Below are 25,916 nucleotides of genomic sequence, written 5' to 3' on the forward strand. Positions count from 1 at the left end.
AAATGTTTCCAAGAGAAATCAGTGATTTTCCCCAGGACACGGATTGTGCATCGCCTATCAGTGACATCAAACCCGCTTCACCCTCCTTTGTTATTGTGTAGTAACCATGGCAACACTAGCGGCGCTTTAATATCTGTTTTATTAGCCACTGTTTGGATCGTTGATGGACAGAAACTCATCATTGTTCTCCAGCTCAACACAGTTAGTCTTATTGTGTAAATCTGCTGTTGTTGATCGATGTTTTACCGCCTGATATGATCTCACTCACTGCAGTGTGAACAAGTGTCTCATAGTAGCGCCGAGCCAACATTACAACATCACTTTAACACACTCACATGTGTGTGATATGATAAAACAGCGCTGCACACACACACACGAGCGGAAGAAGCGCTCGCGGCAGAATAAAAGCTTCGCTGTTCTCGTGTCGCGCTCGTCTCTCATTAGCAATCGCTCCAGCAGAACATGATTTCTGCCCGCGTCCCGTCCCCATTCTTTTCCACATCTCCCATGAATCCGCGCTCAATCCCGGCGAAATCAAGACACGCCTTTGTTTTGAATAGGCGACCTCTAGCGGCGAAGTTTTTAAATGAAGTTTCCCTGATAAAAGGCCTTAAAAAGTATTAAATGGTCTTAAATTCTTGGTCACATTACTGCTGAAATTTCTCCAGTCCGATGGACGAAATGTCTGTTTACAATCACTGGATTTTCCTGCGGTAGTTACTGTGTCATCAGAGAGAACTGAGGTAACCTTTTCAAATTGAAAATACAAGTTTACTGAGAAATGTCTTGAGAACGATGAGTTCTTGTGGTGGTTGAAGCCGGTGTCTGGGATCGTAAACTGTGCCGTTTGTCGGAGATGTTTTAAACTCTGTAGTGTATGGGCATGCATGCAGGGCTCGACATTATCACTCGTCCGGGACAAGTGGATTATTTTTTGACGGGGCAAGTGAAAGAGAATATATAATTGCATTATATGTTTTAAAGCTACAGAGCTTTGATTCTCATTAGCCCCGTTTCCACCGAAATTACCTGGAACAATTTGTACCAGGAACTTTTTTTACAGGAACTTTTTTCCCCCCAGATCTGCTACTGTCTGCGTTTCCACTGCGGTCTAAAGTACCGGGAAGATTAGGCAAATTAGTCCGGTGATGTAGGACTGCGGGCGACTGCTCCTCCCAGTCAGGACCGGACAGGAATCACTTTTGCGCGACACACTGTGCAACAATAACAAGTGGAGGAGATGCAAGCAGCACTGCTTTTGCTGGTTATGTATTGGTTTACTAAAGAGGTAATTAACAAAATGGGGGAAAAGAGATGAGCACTGATACTAAAGCGTATTCTGAAATCTCGTAAAGCTAGATTTAAAATAAGACAACGTATGTTATGATCAGCTATTACGAAAATTGACCGTGAGATGGCTGAGACGAACGCACGCCATTGGACAGAAAGAGCAAGACTGATATTTACTGAACGCAGAACAATCCTCGCAAGACTTTTAAAAATACTGGTTAGCATCCGGGAAGTATTCACAGCGCTTCATGTTGTTATGTTACAGCCTTATTCAAAAATTTATTAAATTCATTACTTTCCTCAAAATTCTACAAACAATATCCCATAATGACAACGTGAAAGAAGTTTGTTTGAAATCTGTGCAAATTTATTAAAAATAAAAAAATAAAAAAATCACAAGTATTCACAGCCTTTGCCATAACACTCAGAGTTGAGCTCAGGTGCTCCTGTTTCCACTGATCATCCTTGAGATGTTTCCACAGCTCGACTGGAGTCCACCTGTGGTCAGTTCAGCCGATTGGACGTGATTTGGAAAGGCACACATCTGTCTATATAAGGTCCATCAGTTGACAGTGCATGAGCACAAACCAAGCCATAAAGGAATCGTCTGTAGACTCAGAGACAGGATTGTATGGAGGCACAGATCTGGGGGAGGGCACATTTCTGCAGCTGAAGGTCCCGATGAGCACCGTGGCCTCCATCATCTGTACATGAAGAAGTTTGGGAGCACCAGGACTCTTCCTAGAGATGCCGCCCGGCCAAACTGAGCGATCGGGGGAGAAGGGCCTTATGTAGCGTTTACACCGGACGCGAACAACGCAAATAATTTGCGCTATTCACGCGAAGTTGGACGCTTGAACATTTTGAGTTTAGTCGCTTCATTCGCGCGTGACATTCACTTCACAACAGTTGCGAATTCGCGTCATGGGAGGGGCTTCTGCCAGCGGCTCGTCTTGTTGAGAAATGGCTGACATGGGCTGTGTTTACACGTCTTTTTTGTTCAAATCTACTGTTAATGTGTGACAAAACGTAGTTTTAAGACTTTTTCAGGCAATAATGTAGTTGTTTAAAGCTCAAATCTGTGGTTTATAAAGAGAGCGCCTATTTGAACATTCTATCAGGCGTTTTCGGAGTTGTGAGCTCCAGTGGATTAGCGGCGCTCAGCGCTCATCAACCCCAGCGAGAGCATCCTTTCCTCGGCCAGTCCTTCTGCCGTCTGCCGCTGGCTCTGATGTCTCTGTGGTGTGTCTCGAGCTATAATTCGTCTTGTGTAGATGTAACGGCCCATCTTTGGTCTCATGGATCTATAATTTGTTCCCTGGCAAATCGTTTAGGCTGAGGGCAAAGTTTCATTACTTTTTTATTTTTAGGCTATTTAACTTTACGTTACCGTTGTAGCTGACTAGCACTGGCTTTGAATGTTTGACTGAATTGTTTGCTTTATTATAGCTTATTATACCTTTTAAGTTACTTATACTTCTGTATTATTGATCATACACAAACTTGCATTTAACGAAAAGAGACTGGGTTGTGTTTCATGTCATTTAATGTTATCCCAGGGATAATCATATGCACACTTGTCTGAACCAGATATTAATATATGATTAATATAAACCAGATTTTCTCCTCAGTGTTGTCACTACTATAGCAAGCTCCTGATTGGTTAACGCGGCGCGAATATCCGCAAAAGTTCAGATTTTTCAACTTGGGCGATTCGTGCGAATCACGCGTCAAACGCTTCATTTGGGCGAATCGCACCGCAGAATGTCTATTCACATCTTTGCATTGACTTAACATGTAAATCGCCCCATAAGTCAGGGAGGTCAAGAACCCGATGGTCACTCTGACAGAGCTCCAGCGTTTCTCTGTGGTGAGAGAAGAACCTTCCAGAAGAACAACCACCTCTCCACCAATCAGGCCTGTATGGGGGAGTGGCCAGACGGAAGCCACTCCTCAGGAAAAGGCACATGACAGCCAGCCTGGAGTTTGCCAAAAGGATCCTGAAGGGCTCTCAGATCATGAGAAACACAATTCTCTGGTCTAATGAAACTCATGTCTGTAGGAAACCAGGCACCGCTCATCCCCTGGCCAATCCCATCCCTACAGTGATCATGGTGGTGGCAGCATAATGATGTGGGGGGGTGTTCAGCCGCAGGAACTGGGACACTAGTCAGGATCGAGGGAAAGATGAATCCTTGATGAAGACCTGCTCCAGAGCGCTCTGGACCTCAGACTGGGGTGAAGGTTCATCTTCCAACAGGACATCGACCCGAAGCACAGCCAAGATAACAAAGGAGCGGCTACTGGACGACTCTGGGAATGTCCTTGTGAATGTCAAAAAATGAAGAGCTGTTAATACTTTCCGGATGCACTGTATTATTGATTCTATGATGTGAATATGTTTTCTGTGATGTAACTGTGTGTGTGTGTGTGTTTCAGGACTTGTACAGCAAGTCGTGTGAGTGTGTGTGCGTCATGTTCGCGTCCGTGCCGCAGTTCTACAAAGAGTTTTACAGCGAGAGCAGCATCAACAATGACGGGCTGGAGTGTCTCCGCTTCCTGAACGAGATCATTTCAGACTTTGACGAGGTGTGTGTGTGTGTGTGTGTGTGTCCGATGTCATCCGTCTGTTTAATCTCTCCAACCTGTCTCATCATGTGGTTTCCTCTCACAGCTCCTTAACAAGCCTAAATTCAGTGCGGTGGAAAAGATCAAGACCATCGGCAGCACCTACATGGCGGCAGCCGGACTGACCAATCCTGCGAAGGCAGAGGAGCGGCCGGTAGGTTGCGAGCGCATGCTTGTGTTTTAAAGCACATGTTTCGCGTATGCGCAGGTTTTCATGGGTTTCGTCCATCTACAGCCCTGCGACATGTCGCACAGTCACATCCGCTGCATGCTGGACTTCGCCATTGCTCTGATGGGGAGGCTGGAGAACATCAACATGCATTCGTTCAACACCTTCAAACTGAGGATCGGTAACACACACTGCATGTTCATCACATACACACACTACAGGACAAGAGAACATGCTAGTTCATGCTAACAAAATGCTAAAACATGCTAGCAACATACTAAATCATGCTAGCAAACATGCTAATTCATGCTAGCAATATGCTAATTAATGGTAACAAAATTATAACCCATGATAACATGTTAAAACATGTTAGCAAACATGCTAAATCATGCTAGCAAACATGATAAATCATGTTAACAACATGATAAATAATGCTAGCAATGTGATAAAAAATCCTAGCAACAGGCTAAACATGTTAGCATCATCATGTTAATTCATGGTAACAAAATGTTAAAACATGTTAACAAAATGTTAAATCATATTAGCAAAATGCTAAATCATGTTAACAACATGTTAAATCATGCTATCATTGAGTTAAAACATGTTAACAACATGATAAATAATGTTAACAAAATGTTAACAACATGCTTATTAATTCTAACACGTTAAAACATTAGCAACTTGATAAATCATGCTAACAATGTGTTAAAACATGACAGGAACATTTTAGTTCATAGTAGCAGTATGTTAAAACATGCTAATTCATGTTGAAACATGCTATCAAAATGTTAAATCATGTTGAAACATGCTAGCAAAATGCTAAATCATGTAAGCAATGTGTTACAACATGCTAGAAACATACTAAATCATGCTAGCCACATGATAGAACATGGTAACATGGTAATAGTAACATGCAAATTCATACTAGCAAAGTGTTAAAACAAGTTAGCATTGTGCCAATTCATGTTACCAACATGCTAATTCATGCTAAATCATGTTGAAATATTTTAACAAAATGCTAAATCATGTTAGCAATGTGTTAAAACGTGCTAAAAATACTAAATCATGCTAGCTACATGATAACAACCTGGTAAATAATGCTAGCAACATGCTAATTCATGCTAGCAAAACATGTTAAATCATGCTAGCAATGAGTTAAAACATGTTAACAATGTGCTAAGTCATGCTATCAACATGCTAATTAATTCTAACAACATGTTCAAACATTAGCAACTTGATAAATAATGCAAACAACATGATAAATAATGATAGCAACATGCTAGCATTGTGCAAATTATTGTTTACCAACATGCTAATTCATGGTAAATCATGCTAGAAACATGTGTTCCCTTGCTGTCCCAAGCTTCAATTTCAACAATTCAATTCAAACTTTAAGCTTGTCAAAAAAGTTCAAACTTTCAGAGAAACAAACTTTACTCATTGTGTTGTGTTTTGTTCAGGGATAAACCACGGCCCCGTGATCGCAGGCGTCATCGGCGCTCACAAACCGCAGTATGACATCTGGGGGAACACGGTGAATGTGGCCAGCAGGATGGACAGCACTGGAGTCCTGGACAAAATACAGGTACGCCGCCTTTACACCTGTCCAAATATCACAACATCCATCTGTGTTGTAATTTAACCCTTAAATACATGAATCACTGCATACTATCATTATTACATGTTCGGGTCTTTAGTGATCCGGATCGAATGGACCTCTATAAAGTAAAACAAATCATATTTCGTTATCTTTTGGATCTTGGAGGGGTTTCCATTTGAGCAGATGCTTTTTCCCAGCATCACTGTCATCATCAGAGCTCATATTCGCCATCTCAACAATGTTCTCAAAACTATAGTTTTTTTCAATATTCTGATTATCGCTGACAGATTCTTCACCAGAGCCATGACACTAATATTTGATTGCGATAAAATATTTACTCTGCAGTAAATCGCTGAGCCATCATGTATCAGACACTGCCACCTTGAGGAATTAAGGTGAATTACACTTAGGGATGCAAGATACACCGATCAGGCATAACATTATGACCAGTGGAGTGAATAACACTGACCATCTCTTCATCACCTGTTAGTGGGTGGGATATATTAGGCAGCAAGTGAACATTTTGTCCTCAGAGTTGATGTGTTAGAAGCAGGAAAAATGGGCAAGCGTAAGGATTTGAGCGAGTTTGACAAGGGCCAGATTGTGACGGCTAGACGACTGGGTCAGAGCATCTCCAAAACTGCAGCTCTTGTGGGGTGTTCCCGGTCTGCAGTGGTCAGTCTCTATCAAAAGTGCTCCAAGGAAGGAACAGTCGTGAACCGGCGACAGTTCCCAACTCATAAATACGACTGCCCAACTCACAAACACGAACTTCCCAACTCGAAAATATGAACTTCCCAACTCGAAAATATGAACTTTCCAACTCATAAACACGACTTCCCAACTCGAAAATATGAACTTCCCAACTCATAAACATGACTTCCACACTTGAAAATATGAACTTCCCAACTCGAAAATATGAACTTCCCAACTCATAAACACAAACTTCCCAACTCATAAACACAAACTTCCCAACTCATAAACACGACTTCCCAACTCATAAATATGAACTTCCCAACTCATAAACATGACTTCCACACTTGAAAATATGAACTTCCCAACTCGAAAATATGAACTTCCCAACTCATAAACACAAACTTCCCAACTCATAAACACAAACTTCCCAACTCATAAACACAAACTTCCCAACTCATAAATATGAACTTCTCAACTCATAAAAAGGAACTTCCCAACTCATAAATATGAACTTCCCAACTCGTAAACATGAACTTCCCAACTCATAAACACGAACTTCCCAACTCGTAAATACGACTTCCCAACTCATAAACACAAACTTTCTAACTCGAAAATATGAACTTCCCAACTCGAAAATACGAACTTCCCAACTCATAAACACGACTTCACAACTCAAAAATATGAACTTCCCAACTCATAAACACGAACTTCCCAACTCGAAAATACGAACTTCCCAACTCATAAACACGACTTCTCAACTCAAAAATATGAACTTCCCAACTCATAAACACGAACTTCCCAACTCGTAAATACGACTTCCCAACTCATAAACACGAACTTCCCAACTCATAAATATTAACTTCACAACTCATAAACACGAACTTCCCAACTCATAAACACGAACTTCCCAACTCATAAATACGACTTCCCAACTCATAAACACGAACTTCCCAACTCATAAACACGACCTCCCAACTCACAAACACGAACTTCCCAACTCATAAACACGACCTCCCAACTCACAAACACGAACTTCCCAACTCATAAACACGAACTTCCCAACTCATAAACACGACCTCCCAACTCACAAACACGAACTTCCCAACTCATAAATATTAACTTCCCAACTCATAAACACGAACTTCCCAACTCGTAAACACGACTTCCCAACTCGAAAATATGAACTTCCCAACTCATAAACACGACTTCCCAACTCATAAACACGACTTCCCAACTCATAAACACGACTTCCCAACTCGTAAACACGACTTCCCAACTCGTAAACACGACTTCCCAACTCGTAAACACGACTTCCCAACTCGTAAACACGACTTCCCAACTCATAAACACGACTTCCCAACTCGTAAACACGACTTCCCAACTCATAAACACGACTTCCCAACTCGTAAACACGACTTCCCAACTCATAAACACGACTTCCCAACTCGTAAACACGACTTCCCAACTCATAAACACGACTTCCCAACTCATAAACACGACTTCCCAACTCGTAAACACGACTTCCCAACTCATAAACACGACTTCCCAACTCATAAACACGACCTCCCAACTCACAAACACGAACTTCCCAACTCATAAACACGACCTCCCAACTCACAAACACGAACTTCCCAACTCATAAACACAAACTTCCCAACTCATAAATATTAACTTCCCAACTCATAAACACGAACTTCCCAACTCGTAAACACGACTTCCCAACTCGAAAATATAAACTTCCCAACTCATAAACACGACTTCCCAACTCATAAACACGACTTCCCAACTCATAAACACGACTTCCCAACTCATAAACACGACTTCCCAACTCATAAACACGACTTCCCAACTCATAAACACGACTTCCCAACTCGTAAACACGACTTCCCAACTCGTAAACATGAACTTCCCAACTCATAAACACGACTTCCCAACTCATAAACACGACTTCCCAACTCGTAAACACGACTTCCCAACTCATAAACACGACTTCCCAACTCATAAACACGACTTCCCAACTCGTAAACACGACTTCCCAACTCATAAACACGACTTCCCAACTCATAAACACGACTTCCCAACTCATAAACACGACTTCCCAACTCGTAAACACGACTTCCCAACTCATAAACACGACTTCCCAACTCGTAAACACGACTTCCCAACTCATAAACACGACTTCCCAACTCATAAACACGACTTCCCAACTCGTAAACACGACTTCCCAACTCATAAACACGACTTCCCAACTCATAAACACGACCTCCCAACTCACAAACACGAACTTCCCAACTCATAAACACGACCTCCCAACTCACAAACACGAACTTCCCAACTCATAAACACGAACTTCCCAACTCATAAATATTAACTTCCCAACTCATAAACACGAACTTCCCAACTCGTAAACACGACTTCCCAACTCGAAAATATGAACTTCCCAACTCATAAACACGACTTCCCAACTCATAAACACGACTTCCCAACTCGTAAACACGACTTCCCAACTCGTAAACATGAACTTCCCAACTCATAAACACGACTTCCCAACTCGTAAACACGACTTCCCAACTCATAAACACGACTTCCCAACTCATAAACACGAACTTCCCAACTCATAAACACGAACTTCCCAACTCATAAACACGACTTCCCAACTCATAAACACGACTTCCCAACTCATAAACACGACTTCCCGACTCGTAAACCTGAACTTCCCAGAGGACATTAAATCAGGGCTGTGTGTTGTTTGTTGTCTCCTCAGGTGACGGAGGAAACCTCACATGTGGCTCAAATGCTAGGCTATAATGTCACTCTGAGAGGAGTGATCAACGTCAAGGGCAAAGGTCAACTGACCACGTACTTCATCGACACAGATCAAACGCTGAAGTCATGAGAACACTGACCACACCATCAGAGAGAGATGCAGCCGAGCGCTTGAGACATGAATCTGACATGGTATGACGGCGCCGCCAGATTGAGACTTCAGTGTTCCACTAAGGTCCTTTACGGCAGGTGTTTGCCAATTGGGGTCAGTGGAAACGTTTAGAGGAAAACAGTGTCAAAATATAAAAATAAACAATAAATGAATGAAATTATTAAAATGAATTAAGTGAAATAAAGTTTGGATGAAAGTAAATATACTGTGAATGTTAGTGGTGGCCCTACCGAGAACTAGTTAGCACTTAGATTGAACTGCATCAGGTACTTTTAAACATGAAGATTAAAGTTAACCATTGGTTTTTCTTTTGAAGCTTACCATAATGGTTCATCTATTTTATTTTTATGTAAAGTGTAAATTCTATAAATTTCCAAGCTTTTGAGTTTAGTTTTATATTGAATACATGTATTTTCTTTCACTTGTGCACTTATTTATTAATGTTTGTTAATATGTATTTAATATTTTGTATGTTCAATTTATGTGAAAAGTGTATATAAAAATGTTTCATAAAAAACAGCTCATTGTGTGTTTAAACTTTATCCATCCATGTGACTTGAAAGTTTTTTGTTCTTTTTTTCTAATGAATAAAGGGAATTTTATGGATTTTGAATTTTGGCAATGACAGCTGCCAAACAAAAAACACAATCAAACACCTTCACTGTATTTTTTCATACAAACGTTCTTAGTGAGAATTAACAGTGGTTTAGACGTGTTTGCTTTAGTTGACCCTTGACTTTATAACATAAGAGTTCGAGCTGATGGCTGCTGTGGATAAAACAGCGTGGCTCCCTCTGTTAAAGTCCCCCGGTGGTGAAACTCAAGGTTTTGATGTTGTTTATATATCTATGTGGTGTTTTTAATATGCTTTAAGCCAAACCATGTGCAAATCCATCAGTCAACACCACTGCTGAGTATTTTCTTGGTTCTATTTCCTGGTGTTTCTTGCGTCACAAACTACCTTGTAACCAATCACGTCAATGTGTGATCATCAACGAGTGGCTCTGTGAGCTGGTGCGAGTGAGTGGAGGCGGGGATCATTTGCATATTCATTTAACCGTATAAGGAATGAGGCAAGGGTGTCGAGTTACATTTACACTATTGTAAGCCATGAACAAGAAAAATTCACAGGAAAAAACTGCTTAAATATGTTATTTTGCTTATCAAAGATGAGTTTTAAGGGATACAATTATTGACTACAGGGGGACTTTAAGCTGCCCTTTGAGTGAGAAGATCCCTTCTATTTCGGGTATGCCCTTGCTACCTTCTTAGCTCAGTTGTCCAGGCTAATGAGTATATGTTTCCCCCAAAAAATAATCATTGTCATTTGCACTATTTTTTATGAATAAAGTGATGTTAATCAACCTGGGCTCTGGGAAATATGTTTAGCAGGGCATGAGCGCTCCCCTTCATGTATAGGGTGATTTATTAGAGCTGCAGCTCACCTACACTGTCAAATCTAAAACTAACACGTTTTAGGTAACTTACTTAATGTCTTAACTTAATTGTAAAAATCAAGTAATCTCTATTATTCACCAACTATGCCTTCTTTTACTCAGAAAACCCAAGATAAGATTAATTTGATTGGTTTGAGTGCCAGTTTGAGGCGAGGCAATTCTTAATCAACTTTTCACTCATTTTCTCCAGTTATCTTTCTCTAGTTGCGTTCACTCATTTCTCAAAGACATCTTGAATGATCAATGTTGTCTTTGAAGGAGTAGAAAAAGCTGGTAGTTACAGAAGTGACAAGAGTGGAAGAGGAAAGACTGCTTGTTAAATCTGTTGGCCAAGGTCAACAAGGCCAGTGGACGGAGTGGGCTGACATCCTACCAAGGTCAGTCAGTTGGAGCGACCATTGGAGAATTCCCCAGTTCCCCAAGCAATACAATTTTAAAAGACCATTATTTGACAAGAAATATAGTCAGCATATGAATCTCAACAATGGTGACATGCGTCATGCTGCAATGTTTGCAGTGTGTCCCTTTAAATGCAAATGAGCTGTAGCTCCGAGCCCCCTTTCAAGAGGAGGGCGAAGCTTCAATAACTTGTGTTAGCAGCTCTGATTAAACGCAGACACATTTAAAATGTCAGAAACTGTTCCGCCTTTTATGATCAAACCGGAGTTGGTCAATGATGGAGAGACTCCAGAAGAAGAGACAACATGTAGAATGAGACAGGACGTTTCTGAAGGGATAGTTGATGAATATATGAATATATACAATTTGTAAGAGCGGGACAGTTAGTGCAGAAATGCCTTACTAAGCACAAAGCATCGAGCCTGGCCAGTGGCAGGGACTGGTCATTACGACCAGACCCGAACAGGCGACTGCAGTTCCCCGCTTCTATCGCGCAAACAACATTGAGACTGGACCTTTTGTTGTGGTCCGAAACGAGCAAGCGGGTGGGAGGGTGCCCTGGGAGGAAGCAGTACAGGAGGAATATGAGCGGAAAAAGTCACGGTATGCCGACCTGGTAGCAGAATGTCAGGGAAAGGGATGGAGAGCAATAACTTACCAGTGGAGATCAGCCGCTTTCTGAGGGACATCGGCTTCAGCTCTGGCGAGGTCAGGTAGGCCTTAAAGGGGTGGTAAACCACGATTTCACTATTCTAACTTTAGCTAGCATGTAATGTTGCTGCTTGAGCATAAACAACATCTGCAAAGTTACAACGTTCAAAGTTTAAAGCAAAGGGAGATATTTGCTTTTAAAGAAATCAGTTTCTAAGGACTACAGCAAACGGCCGCTAGGGACTACTACACATTCACCCAGGTTTTGCTGACATCACCAGGCCCAATATTTACATAAACCCCTCCTCCGGGGAATATGAAATAAGGGGGGGCGAGGCAATTTTGTATCGCCGCGGGGAAGCGTTAGTAGGCTGTGTTTTTGCCGCAATGCCGAAGAAACGCTGTTATTTTCATCCGGATTGCAGGTCTGGGGTACTTGCTCTGTTCAGCCTTCTTGGGAAGGGGGTGCGTTGCAGAGCGTTTAACATACAGCATGTTATATGCACGTGTGTTTGAGTCAGCGGGGAATCAGGCGCGCGCAGGGCTCCCTGCATCCACCGTCTTCGCGATTTCAATACCAGATTTGCACAACGTCAGCTGCGTGAAAAAAACACTGCCGGTGCGTGGATGCACGACGCGCGCGCTGCACATTTCACGGAGGACAACACAAACTTCCACAAACTTCGCGAGTTCAATACAGGATATGCACCACGGCTTGTCCTGAAAGCTGGATTTACAAACAGAAGCTGTTTATGGGCCACAACCTGTAAGTCTGATTTATTTTTCATCGATGTGTTTTCCTGTAATAGGTTGTAGCAAGGAAGTAAACAGATGACAGCGCTGTTCTGCAAACCAGTCTGTTAAATGCTCATTCATACTTAACGTTATCCGACGAACACCTATCGTTACAAACACTAACGTTAAAATCTCAACAGCGAACCTGGCATTAGTGTAAATTATTCTTTGATTAGAGCTTTTATGTATTGTTTATCTACAGGCATGCTAAACATGGTTCTGTGTGTGATTTGGCTAACTTACTAGTTAAAGCCAGTGCTTAGTGTTTGTTTTGGGTTAGTTCTTGCGACAGATATTTGGCTATAATCGTTCTAAAAATACAAAAGTTAAAGTGCCATTCAGTAGCGATCATTATAGATCCGCAGTCTTTACTCTCGAGGACTGAACAGTTTCTGCTCGATCATCTTCACTCAAATGTTCTGGGTCTGATTCGGGCGGTAAGGGGCGTGACGTTTCCGACGTGCACTGCGGTTAGCGAATCACAACACACTGGGCCAGCTAACCAATCTGAGCCCACTGCGTATTTTTGAGGGACTGGCTTCATACAACCCGGAAAGCATCAGACCGTTTTACAAGGAGGGACAGAGCAGTGTAGAATAAAGGTCAAATATATGAAAAATAAGGCAATTTTTTTTAAAACGAAGCATGAACACATGTTACAGTGCACCCCACAAACACAATCAAGCCTTCAAAAGAATGTGTTTTACCACCCCTTTAAAAGAGCTTGCCGAAGAGGCGGAGAAAGGAAACTTTTGGCTATGGATGTGGAGGAAGGACAAGAGCTGGGGTGCTGAGAAGCCTCAAGGCATAAGGACCTGAGATCTAATTCCTGCCGCAGGGGGTGGCAGGGAGACGTCCCTGTCCGCTGTCCCACCACCCTGAGATGTTCTGGGACTAAAGGGATGAAACTTCGGTGAAAGGTGGCAATTCGACACCGGTGCAGATGCGTCAGGCCGTAATGCCCAGGAGGTTTTACCATCAACCTGTTTCTAAACAAACATTTGAGAGAACATCACGTATGCTGACTTCATGAATTGATGTTGATTTTCCTAAAATGTTTTTGTTTAGTCACCATTATGGAGATCATTGTTCCTTTTGGTTGGGCACTCATTTATATTATTGTAATTCTCTTCATATTGATGCAGCAAGAAATCACAGTTATTCGGTTTCAAAGGAAGGGAAGTAGTATAGGGTGCTTTTGACCTGACGTCTAACTAAATCACTAACTAGTGTATTTTTCATGTCGAATAATGATCTTTCAAGAATGTGTTGCTAACACTGTCATAAACACCTTGTGAAACTTTTAACTGGGTTGATATAATCCCTCTATATTTGTGACAATATCTTGCGATTGACCATTCTTGATTCACGCACAAGCTTCAACATTCAGCATCAAAACACAACAATGGTGACCCTTCAGACGGCTGTGTTTTCTTTGATGTTGTTAACCTAAAGAAATCCTCATTCAAACAGACTCTTAGAGTTTGTATATGAGAAATGTGCAGCATTTGCTTATTGTACTTGTCGTGCTTCAGTCTGGGACACATAGTTCTGGCTCATTTGTTTCTGCGATCAAACTCTCAAACTTTGCATTAATCTAGTAATCTTCCTCTGACTCCTCAGAAATGTGGACACATATACACATATACAGCTGCAGTCCGTAACTTTTTTTGGTTAAATATTTTCCAAAATCCATTTTTGAGCAAGTACTTAACCAGCCGGTGTTCAAAATGATCTCATTACCTTAGCCCCATTCACAGCTTGTAATAATGTGTTATAATTTGAGTGGTACGGGTGGGTTTCTGTTGCAAATTTTAGCATGGTGCCATTCGTCTTTATACATACACGTCCATATACTGTACATAAAGAAGGAGTCCGGCTTGTAGGTTATCGCATGTGAAGATGCTGCAGGTGACGGATCATTTATAGCCTTTTCTTACAGCAGCTGGAATACTTAAACGTATCATGTTGATGGTGGATTGTAATCCAGAAAGGTCCAAACCACAATCATCAGCGATTGAATCATAAACTGGAGATTCAACCATAGTCAAAAGCAAAAGATTAGATCTACACTTCTACAGGTAACACTAATACACACTGTGTTAGAAGCAGGAAAAATGGGCAAGCGTAAGGATTTGAGCGAGTTTGACAAGGGCCAGATTGTGATGGCTAGACGACTGGGTCAGAGCATCTCCAAAACTGCAGCTCTTGTGGGGTGTTCCCGGTCTGCAGTGGTCAGTCTCTATCAAAAGTGCTCCAAGGAAGGAACAGTGGAGAACCGGCCACAGGGTCATGAAGGAACAGTGGAGAACCGGCCACAGGGTCATGAAGGAACAGTGGAGAACCGGCCACAGGGTCATGAAGGAACAGTGGAGAACCGGCTACAGGGTCATGAAGGACCAGTGGAGAACCGGCCACAGGGTCATGGAGGACCAGTGGAGAACCGGCTACAGGGTCATGAAGGAACAGTGGTGAACTGGCCACAGGGTCATGAAGAACCAGTGGAGAACCGGCCACAGGGTCATGGGCGGCCACGGCTCATTGATGCACGTGGGGAGCGAAGGCTGGCCCGTGTGTCCGATCAAGTAAATAAGGAAGATAATGCATTAGGGCCTCTTCTATCATGTCCGAATGATTTAAAAACCTGGCTGTTTGTCAGTTTCCTGCATTTAAATGAATGCAAAACTGAGATTATTGTGTTTGCACCCCCTATTGTATCTGGGTATTGATTTAGGCACTTTATGGTAAATCCATGGTAAAAAAATTTAGGGGTAATGTTCTATGACTCCCTAAAATTTGACAAACAAAATAAGAACTTTGGCAAGTCAAGCCATTTTTGTAATTTGATGATCTAGAGAGAGTGGTGCACGCATTTGTGTCCTTATGTTTGGGACTACTGTAATGCCCAATTGACACGACTGCAAATTGTTCAGATTGCTGACAGGTTCTCCAAAGTGGGACCACTACAATTTTGTTTTCTTCAATTGGTTGCACCATCAAGATCACTCTGATCAAAAACTCCTGACTGTCCCAAAGGTCAAGACGTAAACTTTTTTGGGGGGATCGTTCTTTTTCAGTGTTGGCTCCGAAGCTGTGGAACAGTCTGCTTTTGCATATTAGAAGGTTTCTTTTAAAATCTCTCTCTGGCTTTTCTGTCTGTCTCTGCTTGCTGATATGTTAATAGCTTGTTTGTTTTTATGTGAGTAGTTAGATGTATGGTAAATAGACTGCATTTATACAGCGCTTTCAACAGACCCATGGCCATCCAAAGCAGTTCACATATTGCCTCACATTCACTTCACATATTGCCTCATACACCGACAGCGGTGTCAGCCATGCAAGGCGCCATCCAGCTCGTCGGGAGCAGCTGGGGTTAGGTGTCTTGCTCATGGACACCTCGACACTTGGTCAGGTGGAACCGGGGATTGAACCTCCAACCTCCTGGTTAGTAGACAACCTACATGAACCACTGAGCCACTGCCACCACATTTAAATGACCTTACCTTACCTAACCATGTGTGCTCTGAGCAGTGTTGATTTAACACTGGGGATTTAGCAGTGTACAAATTGTTCAATGACCCTGCAAATCCATTTAAATCGCGTTTTAGCTCATTTAAAATGTAAATCAGTGTCTGTTTTCATACTAAAACATTTTGCATTGATGCAACAGGTTTTTGCATATGTGATACACGACAAACTGAGACTGATTAAATGAGAGGAACGCAGTCATCAGACCTTCAGTCTGTCCGCCACTACAGGTAAATGATGCTCATGCTTATTTGAGGAAGATCTCTGTGTTTAAAACTGATAAGTTGTTTAAAGATGTTTTGATCCTGGAAACGCTGAAGCAGTTCTGCTGGACTGTGAAACAGCATTTTCTGTATGCAAGTTAGACCTCTTTGGTTACTTTGAAGCAAGTTTTTGGTTTTGGTTAAATCACTGTGATTGAACTTTCATGATTTCAACATCTTGCTGACATTATAACATGAAGATCTCATTGAATTTTGTAAGGCAAGTAACACTGGGACAGAAATACTGAGGCACTGCGATTTACTACGACACACCATCACAGGGTGAAAATCACAGGTAAACATGTTTTGATTTATCATTCAGGGGTGGAGTGAGCAGTTTGATCGCTCTGAATTAAAACATCATGTTTAATACACAGCAAAAAAAACTGTGTTAAATGAACTCTGAATCAGTGTTAAAGTTAATGAGATAATTCAGTGATTGATGAACACCTTCCATTTACATTTATGCATTTGGCAGACGCTTTTATCCAAAGCGACTTACAGTGCCATTATTACAGGGACAATCCCTGTAACCCTTTTAAAACTGTAGTTTAAAACTAATGCTTATATTTATGGGGAGTTGATAGACTCACTTATTTATGTTCTCCATTTGAAAACATTAGACTTTGTAAATGTATTTAGCCTGTTGTTAATATTCTGTAGTTATAAATAAAGATACAACAGCATTAATGTTAAAAGACTTTGCACTGTATTAAAAAAATGCACTCTTTCATTCTATTTATTGATGTAGAAGTGTCTTTTGTTCTGTATATAAGGGAGCGAAATTGCATAAATTACAGTGTTTAAAAAGTTCAGTTCAGTGCTGTTGCTATCCATCCATCCATCCATCATCTTCCGCTTATCCGGGGCCCGGTCGTGGGGGCAACAGTCTAAGCAGAGACGCCCAGACTTCCCTCTCCCTAGCCACTTCCTCCAGCTCTTCCGGGGGAACCCAGAGGCGTTCCCAGGCCAGCCGTGAGACATAGTCCCTCCAGCGTGTCCTAGGTCTTCCCCGGGGCCTCCTCCCGGTGGGACGTGCCTGGAACACCTCCCCGGGAAGGCGTCCAGGAGGCATCCGAAATAGATGCCCGAGCCACCTCAGCTGGCTCCTCTCGATGTGGAGGAGCAGCGGCTCTACTCCGAGTTCCTCCCGAGTGACTGAGCTCCTCACCCTATCTCTAAGGGAGCGCCCAGCCACCCTACGGAGAAAGCTCATTTCGGCCGCCTGTATCCGGGATCTTGTCCTTTCGGTCATGACCCACAGCTCATGACCATAGGTGAGAGTAGGAACGTAGATTGACCGGTAAATCGAGAGCTTTGCCTTGCAGCTCAGCTCCTTCTTTACCACGACAGACCGGTACATCGACCGCATTACTGCAGAAGCTGCACCGATCCGTCTGTCAATCTCCCGTTCCATCCTTCCCTCACTCGTGAACAAGACCCCAAGATACCTGAACTCCTCCACTTGAGGCAGGAACTCTCCACCCACCTGAAGCGGGCAAGCCACCCTTTTCCGACTGAGAACCATGGCCTCGGACTTGGAGGTGCTGATTCTCATCCCAGCCGCTTCACACTCGGCCGCAAACCGTCCCAGTGCATGCTGAAGGTCCTGGCTTGAGGAAGCCAACACGACAACATCATCCGCAAAAAGTAGTGACGAAATCGTGTGGTCCCCAAACCGGACACTCTCCGGCCCTTGGCTGCGCCTAGAAGTTCTGTCCATAAAAATTATGAACAGAACCGGTGACAAAGGACAGCCCTGCCGGAGTCCAACATGCACCGGGAACAAGTCTGACTTACTGCCGGCAATGCGGACCAAGCTCCTGCTCTGGTCGTACAGGGACCGAACAGCCCTAAGCAGGGGGCCGCCGACCCCATACTCCCAGAGCACCCTCCACAGGATGCCACGAGGGACACAGTCGAATGCCTTCTCCAAATCCACAAAACACATGTGGACTGGTTGGGCAAACTCCCATGAACCCCCCAGCACCCTGGAAAGGGTATAGAGCTGGTCCAGTGTTCCACGACCGGGACGAAAAGCACACTGTTCCTCCTGAATCCGAGGTTCCACTATCGGCCGAATTCTCCTCTCCAGTACCCTGGCATAGACTTTCCCGGGGAGGCTGAGAAGTGTGATCCCCCAATAGTTGGAACACACTCTCCGGTCCCCCTTCTTGAAAAGAGGGACCACCACCCCGGTCTGCCACTCCAGAGGTACTGTCCCCAACCGCCATGCGATGTTGCAGAGGCGTGTCAGCCAAGACAGCCCCACAACATCCAGAGACTTGAGGTACTCAGGGCGGATCTCATCCATCCCCGGTGCCTTGCCACCGAGGAGCTTTTTAACCACCTCGATGACTTCAGCCCGGGTGATGGACGAGTCCACCTCTGAGTCCCCAGCCACTGCTTCCTCAACGGAAGACATGTCGGTGGGATTGAGGAGATCCTCGAAGTATTCCTTCCACCGCCCGACGATATCCCCAGTTGAGGTCAACAGGTGCCCATCTCCACTGTAAACAGTGTTGGTAGGGCACTGCTTCCCCCTCCTGAGGCGTCAAACGGTTTGCCAGAATCTCTTCGAGGCTGACCGATAGTCTTTCTCCCTGGTGTTGCTATAATTGTAAAAAACTGAAATAATACAATAATTAAATATCGGTTATCGTCACATAAACATGCAAATAATCGGTATCGGTTATAACAAATAAATATCGGTCGATCACTACACCTGCCGTTAACAAGCAGAATCACAGAAGGACATCGTCACCATGATGGAGATCGGTGTTTGCTTTAGTTGGGCTCTGACTTCATCAATTATGGTGATCTATAAATTGAAATAACGTCACTTATACTTCACCAATGGTCCATCATCACTCAATTATTCACTTAATTATCTCATTAACTTTTAATGATAGCCTTTTAACACTGCATCTGCTTAGGCAGGCTGAAAAGCTATTTGAACCAAATCAGGCTTCAGTGTTTTGGAGAAGACAGAGTTTCCCCATCAAGAGAAAATATCTGATACAATACTCGTTCCCGTTATCTCAGGGAACAAATGTTACGCCAGTAACCGGAATGTTTTTCTCATAGGTGTCTCATCATGATGAACGGGCTACAGTTTCTGCTTTTCTCAGGTTAGTTCAGGGTTTTGGTAAATGTGTTAATTTCTTGTTTAAGATTATTTTCCCATCCAAGTAGCTAACAGGGAATGTTCTGGCAAGGTTCTCTCAAAGTTAGGGGTGTATATAATATAATATTTTAATAGTCTGAATCATGTCTGCTGAATATAACCTGAATGTAAACTCATGGCTTCTTTTTTCTTCCTCCAGCTCTGTTGCACGTCACATTCTCTCTTCATCAGTTTGTCTACGTGACTAAACCTGTGACCTGGACGGATGCACAGAAATACTGCAGAGCGCATTTTACGGATCTCGCCACCTTCGATAACCAGGAGGATCACGATCTGCTGCTGAAAAATGCGGGAATGGGAAACATCTGGATTGGATTGTATCGCAATACGTCTACTGGAGACTTTGTCTGGTCAGATCAGAGTAACTCCTCTTTCAGTAAATGGAGCGCAGGAATGGGGGATACTCAATTGTGTGCTAAAGTTTACACCGGTTTTTGGTATGAGAGCAACTGTCTAAACCTTTATCCTTTTGCGTGTTATATTGGTGAGTTGTTATCTTAATATATGCATTTCTTCAGAACTTAATTTGATTGAATGTGTTTTGCTTCACACATGGCTTTGGAACGGCTTTAATGCTTAGCTAAAACAATGATTTGAACTAAATCTAATATCTTTTGAATGTTTTTTTCTTTAATGTTATACTTGCTACTTTTGAATGTTCTCTGAACTTCCTGAAATGTTCCTGTAATGTCTCACTATAAAATCCTTAAATGTCCTAATTGAACTAAGGCCTATTCCTGGCTTAATCTAAGCGCCGTCTGTGAAACTCAAAGTGCATGGAAATGAAACTAACTAAATATAACTGACAACTGATTGAACGTTATTCTGTATGACTCTGAATCCTTCAGCAGGGCAACCCATAGTCCCACTGAAGAGACAGATCATGAAACTGGAGGTGAAATCAAGTGAAGATCCGAATGATCCGGAAGTGATGAACAAGATTTTATTGAAGGTGAGTCTCGCTCTTCTTACCACTGTAATTCCACAGCAGAAATATCCTTCATAAATCTGTTTGTGTTCTTCAGATGAAGCAGATCCTGAAGGAGAAGGGACTGGAAGAATATGCTAAACTTTCATGGAGAATCCAATCCGATGGGAACGTCTTCCAAAAGAAGGACCAGAAGAGAGACTCCACTCAGCAGACATGCGTTTCCTAATTTGACGGAAAATAACAACTTTTTTTTATTTACATTCGTTTTCTTTTCTTTTAAATTGTACTCAAAACTCTGTAAAACGATATCTGTAACATTAATAACTTGGCTTTTATTTTAAATATTATGCCATCAATGACAAATTTATGTAAAATTATAAGAATAATGGCGAAAAACACTAACCCTAACCCTAACAAAAAATGTAATATTAAAGCGAAATATCCTAATTTTAAAAACTTTTCAGAAATGTTCATGGTAATACTTTACAATAAGGTTGTATTAGTCAACATTAGTTACTGCTTTAGTTAACATGAACTAATGAACAATGCCTGTAGCTTTACTGTTTTTCTAAAGCTGCGTTTCCACCGCAGGAACTTTCCCCAGGAACTAGGAACTTTGGGGTGGTACTCGGTGTGTTTCGACAGCAGGGTCTAAATGAAGTTCCGGGTAAATATTTCCCCCTCCAAACCACCCTGCTCCCGGGGTAGTACTTTTTCAAAGTTCGGGAACTTTCGGGGGTGGGATTTGAGCGCTGAACATGCTGATTGGTTGAGCTCACGCAGCATTTTATTTCAACCAGTATTTTTAAAAGTCTTGCGAGGATTGTTCTGCGTTCAGTAAATATCAGTCTTGCTCTTTCTGTCCAATGGCGTGCGTTCGTCTCAGCCATCTCACGGTCAATTTCGGTAATAGCTGATCATAACATACGTTGTCTTATTTTAAATCTAGCTTTACGAGCTTTCAGAATACGCTTTAGAATCAGTGCTCATCTCTTTTCCGCCGTTTTGTTAATGACCTCTTTATTAAAACAATAACGCTGCTTGCATCTCCTCGTTATTGTTGCAGACAGTGTCGCGCAAAAATTATTACTGTCCGTCTCTGACTGGGAGGAGCAGCCGAGCGGAGTACTTCCCGGTACTTTAGACTGCAGTGGAAACGCAGACAGTAGCAGATCTGGGGGGAAAAAAGTTCTTGTAAAAAAAGTTCCTGGTACAAATTGTTCCGGGTAATTTCGGTGGAAACGCGGTTTAAGGTTATCTTACTGTACATATTTATATTAGTTTACATAGCAGTTGACACATTTCTAACTCACCATCTCACTCTAAAGGTAAAAATGCTGTGTGTCTTATGAACATTATTTAATAAGCCATTGATTTTGGGCTGTTGGTAAACATAATTCTACAGTGGAAACCATCTGAACATCAACGGATAGGTTGTTCATGTTTATATGCACTTTACTATCATTACTTGCATTAAACAAAGCATTTATTAATGGATTTTTTGTCCCTTATTGTAAAGTGTACACTATTTCAACATGAATTGATGTGTTTAGGGATGTTGTATTTATGTTATACATTTATGTTATATATCTCTATCATCAAGTAAACAATATCATCTGATCATATTTTCTCTTGCTTTTCTTGCCATAACAAACATATTTACAGCAGCCAACTAAACCAAACACTGATTACCATCATGGTGACTTCAAACTAAAATTATTATTTTCAGTAAAACATCAACATCTAAACCTCTGTTAATTCTCAATAAGAGCTTCTGTAGACGTATGACAGAAATAAAGTCTGTCTGGTTAGTAATAAGTGAAGCTGGTGATGCTGTTTGTGGAGTTGTTTAATCCTCAAATTTTGATTAAAGAGCACCTATCATGGCATTTAAAATGTTCCAAATATTGTTTTAGAAGTCCCCAACAACAGTTTTTCATGCATGCAATGACAAAAAACACTTTAGTTTTCTTATAATATGCATTCATTTTTACCTGTTTTGACAGCGATTCTCAAATGATTCCTTTAGTGATTCATTTTTCAAAACCCTGCCTTTACGTGACGCTGATCTGCGGTGATTGGTCAGATGACCCAGTCAGTTGTGATTGGTATAGTCTGTGCAGATATTTTCGGAAACGGAACGCCCATCAAAGTCTTATAGTGACAGTAATTTGTTAATATGTGTCAGGAGTTATGAATATGAAAACCGCGTCGGTACCGTTTGATTGTAATATGAGCCTCAGCTGATCTCATTCATAAAAAAACTCCTCTATTCTCCTCATGAAGACTCGCGACAAATCAACATCCCTCAGGGCTTTTAGTTCAAAAGTGTGCAGATGAGGAGAAATATTGATAGATTCTCATATGTCTGTGTCAAATTTCTAAACAGAGGAGTATTTTTTATTCAATACTTCCTCAAAATGCGCAGATATAGCCTAATCATGAGCGATTGAGTCTCTTATGTGTTGTTTTCAACTCATCCTGGCAGCCGGAGGGCGCTCTGTGCACATGTAGTCCATATATGGTACAGACAGACGAAGAAGATACCATGTGCCATAATAGAAGTCCATAATAAAAGCTTCCTGAGATCGCGAAACATGCAAATAGAGACATTTGACGATTAAATAAACACATAATCGCGACAATGTATGGTTTGTCTTCAAGCCACTTAGTCTTCAAATGCTCATCCTTAAGCAGATGAAAAAAGTTTGCTTTTGAGTCGCACTTCAGAACACAGTCTCGTCGCCATGATGTTTTCTAGTTTTCACTGGCGTCTCGTCTCCATGATGTTTTCTAGTTTTCACTGGCGTCTCGTCGCCATGATGTTTTCTAGTTTTCACTGGCGTCTCGTCGCCATGATGTTTTCTAGTTTTCACTGGCGTCTTGAAGCAATAAGTATTCATATAACTTGACAAGTTGACGTCATCTAGTCAGAGAAAAAGCTTTGGTCTTCTAACGATTCTTAAAAATGACTCAGAGTCGACTCTTACTTTTGAAAGAAAATAACTATATATACGGTGCACTGTCATATTTCAAACTTTGCAGGATGATTTTGTTCACTTAGATCTATGTTACACACTACATGAAAGGTAAATTTCAAAATTCCATGATAGGTGCTCTTTAAATTATATACAGAAAGAACGCTCCCTTTACCAGTAACGCCGCTGGCCGTTTTGATGCCCTAAGTGCGATCACATTATGATTTTCTATAAATTGTATTTTAATTTTGATCAAGGTTTCATAAACTAATTGCCTGTATATTTAATACATAAGAAGCAAAATAAGAGCGCGGGGAATGGATTGACGTGCGTAACGAACCCACTGGCCTGTTTCCGCGGCCTTTGAGTAAGGCTGAATGTGTCTTTCTTTTTAATACATTTCTTGAATGTCTTAATTACAGTAGGCCTATAGATAGTTATGATATTTGTGGCTACACCGGGGTCCGTCATTACTAGGTTAAAGCTACGCGCTAATCATAAGCGATCCATGGCACCTGCTACCCATGGCTGTTAAGAACTGTAGACTACATCACTAAATTACAACAATTTCGTGCTATGGGCACTGCCACTGATACAGGCAGCGGATAAGCCTATTTTTCTGCTTTTCAAACAAGTATGACAAAGGCATGGGCTAAATAAATTCTCTAATGTGGATACAGACATATATACACACATCACTATACAACATATGCCCTTATTAGGAGAAAATATATGTCGTTTTTACAAGAAACATATGTCGTTTTAACGACATAAGATCTCGTTATTACGAGAAAAGATGTTGTTTTAACGACATAAGATCTCGTTATTACAAGAAAAGATGTTGTTTTAACGACATAAGATCTCGTTATTACGAGAAAATTATGTTGTTCGTCACCGTAAAATAGTAAAAGAATCCAGCTGCATAATTTATTCATGACTCAATGCATGCTGGGAGCTGTGAATGTGTTTTGTGTGCTGGCATGAAGCACGGGTTTGAGGCGGGGCAATGTCCTCCACTTCTGCAGTTATCTTCCTCTGTTTGATTTCCTAAAGTCATCTTGAATGTTGAATTGTCAATACAAATGAAAAGTTTGAGAGAACATCACATAAACTGACTTCATAAATAGATGTATTATGGAGATCGGTGTTCCCTTTGGTTGGGCTCTTGAACTTCATTTATATTATTGTAATTCTCTTCCTATTGATGCAGTGATGAAACAAAAACTTATTTTAACTTACGCAACAAGAATTTATTTGATTTCAAGTACTTTTAAAATGAAGATTAAAGTTGACCATTGATTTTTATTCTTCTCTTTTTTAATCTTACTGTAATGGTTAATCTTTATATATATATATATATATATATATATATATATATATATATATATATATATATATATATATATATATATATATATATATATGTGTAAAATTTACATTTTATAAATTCAAAATTATTTTATTGGCATGAATGTAAGTAATACAATATTGCCAAAGCTAGGAATATATGAACATAAATAATAATACATATATGAACATTAATATTAATGATAATAATAAACATAAAAATAATAGAAGAAAATATTACAACATAACTTAACTTAAATAAACAGTGTACCAAATTAGAATTCCTGTAAATGTTTTACATTTCCAAGCTTTTGAGTTTAGTTTTATTTTGAATACATGTATTTTCTTTCACTTGTGCACTTATTTATTAATGTTTTTTAATATGTATTTAACATTTTGTATGTTCAATTGTTAAATTTTTTTTCATAAAAACAGCTCATTATTGTGTTTAAACTTTAACCATCCATGTGACTGAGTCGACTAGAAAATGGCTGACTGATTTAAAAGGTGACTCTTATTATTTTAATTTCTAATAAGGGGAATTTTATGGAAGCCCATTTCAACCACATAATGAAAACAGATTTTTTTTCTTCTTATATGGCGGAAATAACTTAAATAATTTATCATATTGATTAATATGGTCCTAAAAATTATATTCAGTGTTTCTGTCTAGTGGGAACGCAAAAGTTTTGCAAGTAAACACAGAAACCTTAATTAATTATAATTTTTCCTCCCATCTCATACGTTAGGTTTGGTTAATTTCTTTTACATATCATTTCAAGTGCTCCTGTCTTGAACGCAAAAAGGCATGGTTAATCAACTTTTCACTCATTTTCTCCAGTTATCTTTCTCTAGTTGCGTTCACTCATTTCTCAAAGACATCTTGAATGATCAATGTTGTCTTTGAAGGAGTAGAAAAAGCTGGCAGTTACAGAAGTGACAAGAGTGGAAGAGGAAAGACTGCTTGTTAAATCTGTTGGCCAAGGTCAACAAGGCCAGTGGACGGAGTGGGCTGACATCCTGCCAAGGTCAGTCAGTTGGAGCGACCATTGGAGAATT

General features: G+C 41.1%; 1 protein-coding gene across 3 annotated transcripts in view; it reads left to right on the plus strand.

Annotated features, from left to right (window-relative positions):
* Positions 1-9,861, plus strand: part of LOC307142562 (adenylate cyclase type 2) — a 39,372-nt gene extending 29,511 nt beyond the window's left edge. For 2 of the 3 annotated variants that reach the window (XM_079843532.1, XM_079843533.1), the window contains 5 exons: positions 3,730-3,879; positions 3,965-4,072; positions 4,154-4,268; positions 5,548-5,672; positions 9,148-9,855. In XM_079843532.1, the coding sequence (XP_079699658.1) occupies positions 3,730-3,879; positions 3,965-4,072; positions 4,154-4,268; positions 5,548-5,672; positions 9,148-9,279 (630 nt within the window). In that variant the 3' untranslated portion in view covers positions 9,280-9,855. Of the gene's footprint in view, positions 1-3,729; positions 3,880-3,964; positions 4,073-4,153; positions 4,269-5,547; positions 5,673-9,147 lie in introns of all 3 variants that reach the window. The other variant, XM_079843531.1, reaches the window with a different exon arrangement.
* The last annotated feature ends 16,055 nt before the right edge of the window (positions 9,862-25,916 follow it).

The sequence above is a fragment of the Gobio gobio genome (assembly GCF_949357685.1).
Source record: "Gobio gobio genome assembly, chromosome: 2".
NCBI lineage: Eukaryota > Metazoa > Chordata > Actinopteri > Cypriniformes > Gobionidae > Gobio > Gobio gobio.